At 48.1% G+C, this 14,948-nt stretch overlaps 4 protein-coding genes across 4 annotated transcripts; 1 reads left to right on the top strand and 3 right to left on the bottom strand.

Moving 5' to 3' along the window:
- Positions 1–1,450: 1,450 nt before the first annotated feature.
- Positions 1,451–2,626, bottom strand: LOC117834698 (uncharacterized). The gene has a single exon (XM_034714227.2). It carries the CDS (start codon positions 2,400–2,402, stop codon positions 1,818–1,820), a length of 585 nt encoding a protein of 194 aa, XP_034570118.2. The 5' UTR covers positions 2,403–2,626; the 3' UTR covers positions 1,451–1,817.
- Positions 2,627–3,215: 589 nt separating this feature from the next.
- Positions 3,216–4,470, bottom strand: LOC140223652 (osmotin-like protein). The gene has a single exon (XM_072295713.1). It carries the CDS (start codon positions 4,257–4,259, stop codon positions 3,333–3,335), a length of 927 nt encoding a protein of 308 aa, XP_072151814.1. The 5' UTR covers positions 4,260–4,470; the 3' UTR covers positions 3,216–3,332.
- A 148-nt stretch (positions 4,471–4,618) lies between these two features.
- Positions 4,619–7,667, bottom strand: LOC117834182 (protein ALP1-like). Its single transcript, XM_034713806.2, has 2 exons — positions 7,189–7,667; positions 4,619–5,887 (listed from the first exon to the last, which is right to left on the bottom strand). Exons 1-2 carry the CDS (start codon positions 7,316–7,318, stop codon positions 4,848–4,850), a joined length of 1,170 nt encoding a protein of 389 aa, XP_034569697.1. The 5' UTR covers positions 7,319–7,667; the 3' UTR covers positions 4,619–4,847.
- A 6,582-nt stretch (positions 7,668–14,249) lies between these two features.
- LOC117833867 (uncharacterized) lies at positions 14,250–14,948 on the top strand. Its single transcript, XM_034713468.2, has one exon. It carries the CDS (start codon positions 14,335–14,337, stop codon positions 14,758–14,760), a length of 426 nt encoding a protein of 141 aa, XP_034569359.1. The 5' UTR covers positions 14,250–14,334; the 3' UTR covers positions 14,761–14,948.

Genomic DNA, 14,948 nt, shown 5'->3' with positions numbered 1-14,948 from the left:
CCACCTTCTTGCAGATGGGGTAGCAGAGCCAGGCAATGACGATCGCGACGACGAAGAGGAAGAGCAGCACCACGCCCGAGTATTGGGCCGACGTGAGGCCGCCGCCGCTGCCGGAGTCCTGCTGCCCCTGCGGCTCGCCGTTGGGCGCTAAGGGCGGGTCCGGGAGGTCGACGAGACGCCGGCGTCCTCCCGCCGTGGCCATCGATGTGGTCAGCGCTCCAGACGACCACCGCTGCAAAGATCTAGAAGCTATACAGGTACAGAGGAAAACACAAGAACTATGGCATGCATGGCCTCCTATCCTATATAAGGAGACAAGTCATTAGTTTCGTGATTACCGGCATGAACTATAGTTTCATGATTCAATTCCTAATTCAGTAACAAACACCTAATTAGTTTGCTAGGAAAGTATTCATCACAATATAAGAATATATAGCAAGTATGTACATAGTATTGCTATATAGAATTTGCCACAAAATGTTGGCAATGGACATTTTCTAGGTCATCCGAGTTCGTTCATTCAGAAGCATTCACCTCCTCCACGGCACGGCCACCGTCGACGGCGCTCGTCTGTCCCAGCCTCCGGCCGGCGTCATGGTATGGCCAGTGTCTATGGTCGTGGCCATCGATCGATCTGGAGTTTCTCAAAAGAAAGAAACTGGAACAGTTCGGAATGTCAGGATTCCAATAATTGAGAAATACTAACAACTGGAACAATTTAAAACTCTATTGTCTGTCTACACCGTGTTTTGCAAAAAAAAAAAAAAAAAAACAATCTCCACGTAGACAACATTCCCCGTCCAAGAACGAAACAAAACAAAGCAGCACTCTGCTGTCCTAGGATAAAAGAAAAACAGAGCAATACTCTGTTTCGTCCTAGATAGAGCTCTGTTTCGCAAAAACGAGCAATGCCATGAAAACAAAAACCGGCATGGCTGCTCCAACGCAACACAACGTCCTGCTTCAAGAAATCGGAGCCATGGATTCCGCGACGGGGGCCATGCCTTGTCTGTATACCTTATCGATGAGGACATGCCTTGTCTTTCTCCGGTATCTGTGGATACAGCGACACATTGGGCGATTGCATCAACCCGTCCCAACCTCTCCCACTTGTCATGCGAGCTACCATGCCCCCACTTGTCATGGATTAGATGCGAGGTAGCATGCCACTCTACCACTTGAGCACATGGAGCATGACCCAAGTGAGCGACACGGCTCAACAGTTTCTCGTTCGTCGACGGATGTGAGAGAGAAGTAGAGGACGATATGGTGCTCCAGTTAGTTCCTGCGCAATCTCCAAAAGCTGGAGATCCTGTTACTGACGACGTACTCACTCAACTCCAGTACATGCAGATGCAGCGGCAATGTCGACAATGGCTGCGGCAGCCTCGATCGGCTCCAGAAGTCGGCTTTCGAATACAAATTGGGTGGACGCTCCTGCAAATCCATCTTAACTAGAAGCTCTTCAAAATACTCTATAGATCTTTTTTTTTACAAAAAAATATCTGTGGCATTTCCTCAAAGAAAAATCTATAGGTGACATTAATCTGTGGCATTACCCAGAAGCATTAGCTTCACGGGCAGCAATTAGAACAAAGATCTCTGTGGCATGCTCTGCTTCTAACCCAAGTGCCAACGAACTCTGCTTCCTCTGTTCCACTCAATCGCCTCTCTCCCCGCCGGCCACCGCCTCCGTTAGCCGGCGGCGGTGCTCTGACGCTCTGGAGCGCCGCCCGGACCGGCCCCCATGACGCAACGTACGCCGTCGGTCATCCAAGGACAGGAACCTGCCGGAGCTGGCCGGGAGACGGAAGGCGCTACGTGCGGACGAGGATCTCCTCGAGGGAGACGTTGATGTTGAGGTCGAGGTGGCGGTGATGGTGGTGGTGCAGCGACGCCGGCGGGCTCGGCGAGGGCGTCGGCGTGGTCTCGGCGCGGCACATCGGGCAGCTGGTGCTCCCTCGCAGCCACGTGTCGATGCACTCGGCGTGGAAGTAGTGCAGGCACTCCGGGAGCACCCGCACCGCCTCGCCGTCGTCGAACTCCGCCAGGCACACCGCGCACGTCGGCTCGCTCCACTTCTCCTCCTTCCGGTACCGGCACACCACCTCCGCCGCCGCCTGCGCCTGCGCCTGCACCTGCACCAGGTGCGTCCGCGACGTCGCCGCGCTAACCTCCACGCTGATGCTCACCTCCCCATCCTCCTCCTCCGTTCGCTGCTGATGGTGGTGGTGCCGGCGCCGTCGCCTCCTGTCGGCGCCGCCGCCGCCGCCGATCCAGCCGCCGCGGCAGCATGTGACGAGGAGCAGCACCAGGGCCACGCACAGCACGCTCACCAGCGCGATGAACGCCGGCGACTTGAACCCCTCCGGGCTCATCAGCAACGACCACGACTTGGACATGCTGCTCTACCACCTATCTAGCATCATCATCAGCGAGGAGGCCCGTGCCTTATGAGTGGCAGCGCAAGCGGACAAGGCTCCTCCACGATGGTTACGAGGATATCGCTGATGAGAGGTTATCGTTGATGCCATTGATGTGCCTTTTCTGTCCCTTTGTGCTTGGCACCAACAGCTCGGTCTCCTACTCTCTTTGCTTTCTTGCATCTCTTCTCTTGTACGCTTGCCGTTTGTGTTGCATCTCTTTCTCTTGCATCTCATATTCCATTACATCACTAACATAGTACTCACTCGGTTCTTAAGGGGGTGTTTGGATCCTGAAGCTGAAGTTTAGTCCGTGTCACATTTCCGATGCTAATCAGGATGATTAAACATGAGCTAATTACCAAACTAATTGCAGAATCCCTAGGCTAAATCGCAAGACGAATCTATTAAGCCTAATTCATCCATCATTGGCGAATGTTTACTGTAGCACCATATTATCAAATCATGGACTAATTAGGCTTAATGGATTCGTCTCGCGATTTAGCCTAGAGGTTGTGAAATTGGTTTTGTAATTAGCCTATGTTTAATACTCCTAATTAGTGTCCAAACATTCGATATGACAGGGACTAAAGTTTAGCTCGGAATCCAAACACCTCCTAAATATATAACACTATTGGCTTTTCTTTCATTTGTTTAACTATTCATCTTTTCTAAAAATATTTTTGCAAATAGATAAATCTACACGTTAAATCTAAAGTATATCTAACTAGACATAATGATACACATTTTATTTTAGTTAACTAACTCGTTCAATACATCTTAGTGGTTAAATTTGGAGTAAAAAGTTAATGGCGTCATTCAATATTGTATCTCATATTCCATTACACATGCATGCAGCGGTGTCGTTCTTATTCCATTGTCAACGACGAAGAGGCTGCCTACGCTAGTCTAGTCAAGTTCTGAAGCATGGCTGGTGACGCTGTCCGGCTTGGGGCAGAAGACGACCTTGATCTCGCGTGGCGCGACGCAGTCCTGCGGCGTGGCCTCGACGTCCGTGGCGTTGGTCCTCGCGTCGGGGCACCGGGCCTTGAACCAGGCCGCCTCCGACGACGCCCCGCCGCCGCCGCACCCTCCGTGCGGGCCCCGGGCTCCCACGGGGCACTCGGCGGCGAGGTCCACGGCGCACCCCAGCGTGGGGCACCGCCGGCCCTCCGCGAACCCGTGCGGCGTCACCACCGCCGCCACGTTGAACCCGTCCACGAGGCTCACGCTGTACGCCGCCCGGCCCCCCGGCCCGCCCACGCTCACCTGCGCCACGGTCACCGGCGGCGCGTCGCCCGTCGCGCACCGCCCTACGATCTCCTCGCCGCCGCCGTCGCCCTCGATGGCGCAGCCCGTGCGCGCCACCACGCGCCCCGACCACGCGCCCGGCGGGAACGCCAGCGTCGCAAGGCCCTCGCCGTTCCCGTCGAGGCGCCCCGCGGGCTCGCCGTCGGCGTCGGTGGGGACGGAGGGGACGCCCGCGTTCGCCGTCACCAGCGGCCACACCGGGTACGGGCACAGGTTGTGGAGCGTCAGGTTCGCCGCCGCCGTCGTCGGCTGCCCGGCTGCGGTGGTGGCGAGCGCCAAGGTCATCATCAGAGCCTCTACAGCAGCTAGCGTCTTGTTGGACAGCGACATGGCCATGGCTGCTGCAGATGGAATACAAGTGAGTGTGTGGTGCCGGAGTGATGTGACGGCGGGTCTTTTTAAGGCCGGGGAGGTGAATCGGAGATGGTGGCGGTGGTTAAGTCGCAGTAAAAGCGTGCATTTGCAACGAAGCATTTCATCGGCACGCATGGCGCCGCCAACTTTCAGCAGTCGCCACTCCACCATCAGTAGAAAGTAGAAACCAAACGAGTTGCTTGTGCTGTTCAGATCACGCCGACATAAGGGTCCACTGTGTCAGCGACAAAAAAAATCTAACTCAACTTGTTCTTCCTGTAAACGGAGTAAATGCAAACCTCTTACACCTAGAAATTTCCAGAAAATGCAAGAAGCATCTGAATGTTTCAGAGGTAAGCCTGTGTGCTTATGTTGAATGTGTGGTTTTCTTTCTCTTCTACACATTTCAAGTCGATGAGCACCTACATACTACAGTAGACAGGGCTCAAACGACATCAGTCATTACCACTATTTGCAAAAAATAAAAAAAAAATCATGCAATTTATAGGAACACCAAGGCACTAACACGATAAACCAAACGAGCAAATTGATCTGACATTGTTTGCAACAGCTCTTAAGAGGATTACAGTGAGTTTGACTTAAGTCACAACGACCGGCGCCCCCGTCTGCCTCCCTTACAACTCTGCAAAAGTGAACATCAAAACATGATTCAGAGCTGCTGGCAGCATATAAAAGAACAGGCACAACGGCGCTCTTCTGTTTCGTTTCAAACGCCCACAAAGTCTTTCCTCCTCTAGGTCACCTACTGATCAGGTGCTCCGACAGTTTGTCCCGCGCCCTGACACCATTCTCATCAGCTAACTGGCACACCTGTTGCCTGTAATTCACGTCGTGGTCGCTTGACGACGCTGCCCTTTGCTCGTCCACAGCTGCCTCCTGGAGGTCTATGATTATGTTGTGCAGCAAGCAGCAGACATGGATTATCCGGGGCAGCTTATGCTTGTCTGGGCGCCACATCTCCCCCTGAAGGAACTTCCATGTGTCCTTGAATTTCGCCAGGGTCCTTGGAGCCACTGTTCTCGCGGCCAAGTGCCTCCTGTTGAACTCGGTGTTGGACTCTGTGAGATCCTTCTCTTGGTATGGTGTCATGAGCCAGGGAAAAAGGGGGTACCCTGCATCGCCGATCAAGTATTCCCCAATTTCTGATCCATCTGATACCTTCAGCTTGCTGCCATTCAGGCGCTCACCTTTCTCGCACAGTTTGAAAAGGCCAGAGCTGTGCAAAATGCTCGACTCTTTCATGCTGCCAGGCCACCCAGTCACAATATCTGTGAACCTCATATCCGCATCGATGACAGCTTGCAAGACCATGCTGTAGTTCTTCTCCTGGTCGAGCCAGACCTTGCAGTTCGGTTCAGCTGAAGAAAGGCACATTGTGATGTGTGTCGTGTCTACTACGCCACAGCAGTTTGGCAAACCGTGGATCTTCTCAAACTTGGATTTGATCTTCTCCATTTCGCCAGTGTCTGGCCAGCGCAAGTGGTGGCTTGCTCGCTCCTCCATAGCCTCAATGAACCTCCATGTTATCAGCGAGACGGTCGAGTGGTTCACGCCAACAGAAGATCCGACAGTCACCAGCGACCCACCAGAGTTCAACCTTCGCAGAGCAATGGCCACTCGATCTTCTAAAGACAGCACTGTCCCATCAAGAAAGGTATAGCTGCTGGACCTCACCATCATTTCATCTTTCACCAAACTGCACACATAGTCAAAGGCTTTTCTTGGCATTTTGAAGACAGACTCAAATCTTTGTGCATCCTTGATAGAAGATAAGGTTCCTAAGAAGGAAAAATAAGTCTGGTTACAATTCCAATAACTGGTAAGGCAAGAGCAATCTTGTAATTAATTCAAAACGACCACAGTAATCACAGATGAATTACATTAAGGCATTCTAATCTACATAATTGCCATCCATGATACAGGATCCTATTGTATTTACCAATTGCTAGAGTGAACATAAATCATAAAGTAATAATAATCACAACAACATAAGCATAACAAATCAGTACAAATAGTAATTATTACGTAAGTTCCATGTCAAGTAGTCCAGTGTAAAAAAAAGCAGTCACATGAAACCGCATCAGTCATCTGTGTGACTTTTACAAAGAAACGAAGTTTCTTTAAAAATACTCGTTTGTAGTAATACTCAGAAAAATTGGGATGCGGAAGTTTAGCTTATAAATAATAGTCCGGAAACAAGTTTCCGGGTTGATCTTGTTTTGTTAGTCATCTGCTTTCTCAAAGTTACTCAGAAAGAGAAACACTACCCTTTATGAACATTTTCCTTCATGCTATGTTTCTACTTCACGAAATTAGGATTTGAGAAGTCCTGCAACACTCCTAAGAAATTAATGCAACAAAGGAAAGGTCCAATGTACTGTGAAACAGAGAATGGTTGATGTAGGTGCTGCTATGCTACACGGCTGCATCACATGGTGGACTCAATCACACAGCTAATACCGCGTGCTTAGAGCAAGAATAGCTATGATCTAGCTATCAGTCATATGGCCTGATCAGCATTGCTATAGTCAAATTACAGGACTGAAAGAGGATTAATTTCAGACTACCCTGCAATTTAATTTTAGCCAATCAGGTAGACTAGGCACATGAATGAAAACAAAACTGAACCTTTTAGTCCTGCCATCCTAGTAATCTGAACAGAGGCGAAGAAAGAATTCAGAGCTCAAATCTTTCAAAAAGAATTCAGAGCTCAGCTCTAGGCAACCTAGATTCTATTCCTTCCAATTCGAAAATCGAATCACACCTAAAACTGGAACATTCACTGTTCATGTACCACGACGCAACACCAGTGAACACGACAGACACTCCTCAATCAGGCGAGTGGCATTGCTCCAACTCCAGCATTACCGCCACACTAATCACGGATACTCCCTACCACGATCGACAAAACTGCAAGATTAGCGGCATAATTCCTCCATGATGCAGCTTAGATCTACCAATCGCCGCCTGATGGTCGGTAGCCACCACCCAATCCGCAACAAATCTTTAATTGAGGCGTACGGCCGCCAGCAACGCCGGTCGGCAGCGCCGGACGGGAGGGAGGAAGACGGGGACACACCTGACATCCGCATGCAGAAGGCGTCCCACCAGTTGGCGGGCGGGCCGCCGGCGCCCGCGGCGGCGGCGGCTGCCATTGCCGCGGCGGCCTTCTTCTCCGCCGCCGCCTTCCGGCGGCGCTTGGGCGGCATGGCGGCGCGGCGAGGGAATCGAGAGTAGCGGCGCCGGGGCACGCAAAGCACGGGACGAATCAGGAGGACGGGGACGGCATGGGCGGCCTCGTCACGGCCGCGGCGGCGAGGGGGGCGGAGGAGGAAGCGGCGGGAGCGCGGTGGCGGGGCACGCGTAAGATGCAGGGCATGGAGTGGCGTGCCGGGATGTGAGACGTGGGGGGCGGGGCGCGTGTGCCTGTGCTGTGGCTGGTGGAGGGGGAAAGACAAGAAGCAGCGGCGAGAGGAGAGGGGAGAGGAGGGCGGAGGAGCACGACGACGAAGAGAGGAGGCTCTTCTTGTGCAACTTTGGAAAGCCAACGATGGATGGGGTGGAGGTGTATTTCTACACGTATAGGTGGTGAGTCAGGTATGTATATCTGCAACGGGGGAATGACAATGTGCGTGATGGAGTTGTTTTCTATGTAAATATCCGTACATGTAGGTCTACGTGTCGATGTGTTCATTTACCGAAGGGTCGGAGCCGTTATATAATTGAAATGTATCCACGACAAAACCGTTGCGTAGACAGTACCTGTTATACAATTGGAATGTATTTACGACAAAACCGTTACATCGATAATGCCCGTTATATAACTATAATCCATTTACGACAAAGTTGTTGCACGAGAAGTACATGTTATATACGGATACGGTAAAGTAGTTTTTTCAATGGGTCTTGAAAGTAGTTTCTTTATATACTTTATTTCCTCCATAACCGCAAAGTGGAAAAAAAGAAAGAAAGGATTGTTGCAAAGGGACACAACGAGGCAAATGTAAGCCAACAGCCCACCACACACACACAACGAGGGAGTGACGTGGACTCAGTCAACGCCTGCCTTCCTATCCCTTTCATAAGAAATGTTCAGATTGGAGATGTCGCCATTAGCATACTATTGCCACTCGTATTTATCCAAATCTTTTTGGACAGGCCGTACTAGCTGCAATACCCAAATCAAAAACCATCAACCTATGATCTTGGTTCAATTTGGGGATTCTTTGTATTGCTCCCAAACATAGCATTGATGTGTGAGCATTCAGTTCAGTAACATGACCAAGATTTAGTACTACAAGATTTTGTTATGACCAATTGACCAATCTTGTCATGAGAGGAGCACCAATCAACCAACTAGGATGTACGGTGAACTTCAGTGCTCTGCTAACTGCTATCCTGACAGTATTCTACTACATATCAAGGCAGAACCTGCTGCTTCCTGGGCTAGAAAAGGCCACAATAGGCCGCCCAGCAAGCTGCTCATGGTCTATTTATTTTTGTTCTATGGGCTCTGTTTCCAGTTGTGGCCCAGTTAGTTGGTTGGGTCTATTCTGCCTTCTTTTTTTGTGGACAATCCCATTTGTGTCTACTTTGGCCCATATTCGAGTTATTTTGAGTTAGGCCAAAATTTCTGGTTGTCTTTAGCAGCAATTTGGACCTTCTTGTCTTTTTTTTTCTTACTTATTTTTTTCATAGCATTTTGGGCTTGCCAAGTTTTCCACATATCCCTCTTTTTTCCTAGTTTTGATTGGCCTTTTTTTTCTTTTTTGTTCCTTTATTGTTTCGTTTTTTTTCTTCTTCTGTCCTTTCAGTTGGTGACTTCAAGGTTATAGAGTATTCAATGTGGTGAAAATGCTTTTGATATACTTTAACTTGGAGTCCTGCAAAGTAATTGTCCAATCTTTTAGCAGTTTGACATCTTATAGTTTTGAATGTTACACTTCATCTACACTAAGGGTCAGCTTGGATCCCTTGCCGGGGCTTGCCTCACCTGGCTGGGCAAGAAGCACAGTGTTTGGATTTGCTTGCTGCCTGCCTCGGTGCCTGTGATAGCAAGCTTTTTGCTTGCTTGCTGCAGCAAGCCGATTCAGCCCCCCTTAAGGCTAGTTTTGTTGGGCAAGGCGAGGCTAGCAAAGCTAGCAAGGGAACCAAGTGGACCCTAAAACTTATGGATATTTTCCCACCTGTATTTTTTTATTTTAAATGATATACTTTAGTCATCTTGTACAAGTAACATAACATGATTTTTCCCTATTTCTTCTTTTCATGTTTTCATGCTTTTGGTTGGTGGTTTGTAGACACTTTAAGGGAGGAAAATTAGGTTTCTATATATTGCATTAATATAGCAGTTCGGAAAAGACCGATAAGAATTTTATAATTCCAAATCGAAGTTCAATAAATTATATTTCCAGTTACTACATCGTAATTAGTATATTGTTTATTTATAGTTTACTTTTTACAAATTAACTCATAATTGTGTGTATGCATGTGTCATATGTGAATGCATGTTAGTACTCCCTCTATTTCTTTTTAATAGAGCACATTAGGATTTGGAAAGGTCAAATTTCATAAACTTTGGCTAACAATTATTTAACTAATGTGCATGCTTAGATGTAACACCCAAAATCTCCAACTTTGCATTTTACTAAAACTTGCTAGAAACAATTTTGCTCGTTTAAGGCATATAAGGTCATTTTGCATTTTTCTAGGCATTTAAGAATTTTTCTAATTAAATAATGAAATATAGGATTTTATTGAACACCCATGCCGCTGCATATTTTTTCTGTTGGAATGCTTGAAGTAGGATTGGTGTTTTACCTCCGGCTGCTGTTTTGTGATTTTCTGTCAGTAGGTTCCTGCTCTGGTGTTGTTTCAGTTTTTAGTTCAGCCTTTGTCCCCGTTGCAGTTTGTCAGTTCAGTTCCTGTGTGCGTGCTTCTGTTTTCAGTCTTGCAACAGGTTTGTGCTTCTGTGTTGCAGTTTGTCTCTGACTCCTCTCTCCGGTTTAGTTTCTGTTAATAGGTGTTTTATGTCAGGTTTCAGTTTTGAGCTTTGGTTTGGCTGTCGATTGTTTTTCTGTAAGCCGGAGTGGTTGCTGTCAAGTTCCAGAGTTTCAGAATGTTTATCTGTCCAGTTTCAGAGTTGCATTGGCGCTGTTCTGTTCCTGCTCCTTTCAGCGCTGGGCAACAGCAGCTATTGTGGCCGGGTTCTTTTCCTTCAGCCCAGCTCCGCCTGATCCTTGCTGCTGGCCCAGCAGCTCTCACACCAGCCCAGCTCCGCTTCCTTGCTGATTTCCCCGCAGCGGCCCAGCAAGCCTTGCCTCGGCCCAGTCAGCAGGCATCGGCCAGGCCTATCCCGCACCGCAGTCCCCTTCTCAGGCCGCTGGGGCCCGCCATCGTCTTCCCCAGCTCGCACGCCCGGTCCGCCAGCGCCCGTTCTTCAGCGCCGCTTCTTCCGCGCGGACTCGGGTCCGAGTTCGTCACGCGGCCGCGTCCGACTGGGCTCTGGACCCACACGCCAGGGCTCGTACAAAGGCCGCCGCTATCTTCTTTGCTCCCCAACCGCAAACCCTTCCGCATCTACAGCTCCGCGCCGTCGCAAGCCTGTGTGTATCTTTTCCACCCGCCTGAGCTTACCGGGGCACCGTCCCCGCCGCGCGTTCTACGCTGCCTCCGCCGCAAGTTTCCGCACCGGTGGTACCCTATTCGCGCCTGCGGTTTCCTCCTCTACCCCTGGCCAAATCCGCGGACGTATCCGCACCCGGAGGCTCGTTTACGAGCGATTCTGGCGAACTGCCGCTGCTTCGCCGCCGCTCGCCGCCGCGCAAAGCGCGCGATCGCCGCCGGGCGTTCGATCAGGAACGAACGGCCCAGATCCAGCCGCAGCCGGTCCATACCGGTCAACCACCGCGCGCCACGCTGTTTTTCCACTTTAGCCCCTGCGGGTTCTGTGTTTTGCGCCGCCGCCCTTCCGCAGTTCCAAATTATGTAAAATTAGATGTTTTCCGCAGTTCTGTGTTTGGTTTCTCGCAGCTATACCCTGCCTCTTGTTTTAAGCGTAGTTTTTGCGTTATAGCTCCGTTTTTAACGTTCTTTATATCCGTGTGTTTCGTTTTAATGCGTAGAATAGTTTTTCAAACTTGTTTTCTCTATTTAATTATGATTGGTGTACTATTTTCTTATGTATTGTATTTGTTTGCTTGTTTGTATTCATGTGACGTGTGTAGACAGTCAGCAGTTCGAGAAATTTGAAAATCAAGTTTTTGAGGAGTACGAACAGCAAGAGCAAGGTCAAGAAGGCAAGCTGTGTCCTTGATCACTTATTTTAAGTCGTATTCACTTTTACTTTCATGTTCTATACAACATTGCCATGCACAGTATAGTTTAATCTTGATTGGTCCCAATTAAGGATGTCCTAGATTTCTTTACCTTTACCTTGACCAACCGAGTTAAATTTATGTTGGGTAGCTTATGCTTAGTGCTCAAACATGGTTATAGTGGTTTAATCTGAAACATCATTATTTTGGTATTATTTATGCTATACCTTTCATTAAGTCAAGATCACAAATGTTTAATCGGAACATGGAGAACCACCCAGGAAAATGGTGCTACTACAAGACTAAATGACTCTGGTCTTGGCTGAATAATTAGAAACCTTAGTCTAGGGTAATCTTACTCGTGATGAGGCAAGAGGGGGGACCGAGTCGTTGCAATAGCGGCCTGTGATAGGTTTTGCACGCCAGACACCGAAACCTTAGCGAGTTACCACTGACTAATGTATCTTTGTAAAGGCCTCGTAGCGTCCCTATGCAATCACACCTCGGAAGTGTGGTATGGTGCCTTGCAAACACCGCATGTTTGGGTCCAAAGTTCTTTTGAACTTTTACGCGACTTATGGGTAAAGATGTACAACCTCTGTAGAGTGTAAAACTGATCGATCAGTTGTGCTCACGGTTAAGAGCGGCCCGGACCCTCACATGATAATGCTATCGAAAGATGGATTTAAATTGTTGTCATTTCATTTATGGTTATGTTATTACTCTATTCATGTCCTTGTTTAATTTTGGGTGGTATAATAATTGCTAATAAAATTTGGCCAATTAAATTAAAAGCTAATGCTGATTAAGCTTTAGCCATACCTTGATTTGCCTTACACTACACTGTTCTCCACGACTTGTTGAGTACCAACCATAAGTGTACTCACCCTTGCAAAATCGCTGTTCAGACCAAGCTAATCTGGAGGAGTACCTGCACGACTTTGAGGAGTTCTAGGCGTACGGTTCTTCAGTCAGCTGCCTGTGGAGTCGTCGTCAGTTTTGAAGTTCCGCTGCGTAATAATTTAGGCTTGTTCTTTATTGAGACTTTCAGCCATGTAATAACTGTTTAATACTCTCTCTTTATTCTTTATGACACTGTTTTTGTTATTCACTTATGTCGTACATGTGTGTAATTTGATCCTGGCGCACATGTATTTAATGCACTTGATTTTGTCCTTAAAATAGGGTGTGACATTAGAGTATGAAAGTTGTATTGATAGATCGATTTGTATTTTACAAAAATTTTTATTATGTCATTGAATATACAATAATTGATGGTATATCTTAAGATAAATTGGTGGTCAAATTAAATTACATCTCTGGAAAGGTTCTTCGAAATCCTAATATACCTTATAAAAAATGAAAGACAGTTCTATGCCACTTACTTTCAATATTAAAAATTTCAATCAATTTGCTGGGTAAAAAAATTCATTATCACTCGCTGCAATCTGAAAACTGTCAATCAATTTATCGGGTACAAAAAAAAAATTCATCACCACATGCCTTTTGTTTTTTGCTCAGAAAAGAGGAGACTGACCCATCAGTATGTATATCAATAGCATGCTCTACTTGCATGTATATACAGTCCTTGCAATGATTGGGTACCTAACACGTGACGTGTACGAGAAAAGGCCAGCATATTTTATTTATACGTTGTGAAAACTTATACATATTGGACTTGTGACTTTATTTATAGATCGATGCAATGAGGTCACTTTATTTTATCTGTCACGATGTGAACCCTTAGATCGATTGTAATGAGTTAAAAGTCAGCAAGTGCAATTTTTTACGAGGTCATCATGCATTGTGTAGTGTGGTACTGATGATGGAAACCCCAACTGATTTCCTTTTCAAGACTTGTAGAAGCAGATCCCGTTTCCATAGCTAGTGACTGATTCAAACAAGACGCGTGCTTACGTTGTTTAATTTCTTCCCTCAGGGAAACACGATAAGGTCGACCATTGGCCTTAATTACCTTGCTATTTGCTGCTGAGTTGCAAATTCTCTGATCTGATGTGATCTCGGGTCAATGCATATCCAGTGTCAGTCAGTTCCACACGATATGGCAGACGCATATCTCAGTTTGGTCACCAGCTACATACACATCCACACGCTATGTTAGGTTTCCAGTGACAGTTAATCCATACAAATTGTGGTCACCGTGCGCGTCTGCATCACTCATATGTATCTATCTCAAGTAATAAACTGTGGGCAAATTTACTTATTAACAACCGCAATTTGCACGGATTAGCTAGCTGCGAACACGGAAGGTCGTGTGGAAAGACTAATCGGCCAAGCACATGGGAAAAAATGAAAGAAATGCTGCTTTGGGGGCATGTTTGCATTTGATAGAGGCCGGAGTCCTCTCAAGCTAAGATCCGCGATGGAATATAATCATGAACACGCGCATCATTTTGAGCCCCACAATAAATAATAAATAGTACTCCCTACATTTCAAATTACTATTTGTTAATTTTAGCTTTTTTAGATATAAAATTTTTACTACGTACCTACGTCGCTAGATCCGTATAAAAAATTTTGCATCTAGAAAACACAGGATGAATTGAATACTAATTTTGCATCTACTCACCTGTCGCCGCAGCGACCATATCCCCTCGAAATTTCCGCACGAATCCCTCCTCCCGCGCAAAACCGACGGAGCACACAACTATCGTAACTGGGCAAAAAGCACAGAAGCTTCGCATGTCCTCAACAAGCTTGACGTTGACTCTGGGTCAATGCCCGCAGGCACTTGCTCAGTCGACGATCCAGCGGCCTATAAATACGTGCCTCTCGATTGGCATGAAAACATTCGGTAGCAGCTAGCTTGCTTGTCATCAACACACATGCATGCATCTGTCTGACCTAGCAATAAGCACGTGCTAGTAGTAGACGTGAAAGCAGGAAACATGGCCACCAGCACTGCAAGGTCGACGACGGCGGCGGACTTGCTGCTCTACCTCTCGCTGTCGACGGCGAGCAAGGTCATCGCCAAGAAGGGAGGTGGCGGAGGCGGCGGCGCGTTCCGATGCCGCACCTGCGGCCGCTGCTTCCGCACGTTCCAGGCGCTCGGCGGCCACCGGACCAGCCACAAGCGGCCCCGGGTGCGCGCCGACGGCCTCGAGCTCCTGCTCGGCGCGAGGCCCGGCAAGGGAGCCGCCAGCGACGTCCACCGCTGCAACACCTGCGGCATGGTGTTCGCCACGGGGCAGGCGCTCGGCGGCCACATGCGACGCCACAGGGCGGTGCCGGAGACGACGGCGACGGCGACGGCGTTTGGCGATAGCGAGGATGACGCGGGCCACCTGCCCATTAAGTTAATCGAGTTCATATGAGTTGAACCATCGATCGATCAGTATCATCATCAAATTAGCTAGGTTTATTTGGTTTGGAAGTGGTTGCATGACAAATAAACATTTCCATTAGGCATCAGCGAATGCGCGTATATACGTCACAAGGTTTTTTTTTCATGGTTAAGATTAACGTTCACTATTGGAAAACTGATCATTCATCCCGAGACTCA

Source organism: Setaria viridis, chromosome 8 (genome assembly GCF_005286985.2).
Source record: "Setaria viridis chromosome 8, Setaria_viridis_v4.0, whole genome shotgun sequence".
NCBI classification, from domain to species: Eukaryota; Viridiplantae; Streptophyta; class Magnoliopsida; order Poales; family Poaceae; genus Setaria; species Setaria viridis.
The sequence above is the reverse complement of the archived record's forward strand: the minus strand, read 5'-3'. Positions and strand labels throughout refer to the sequence as shown.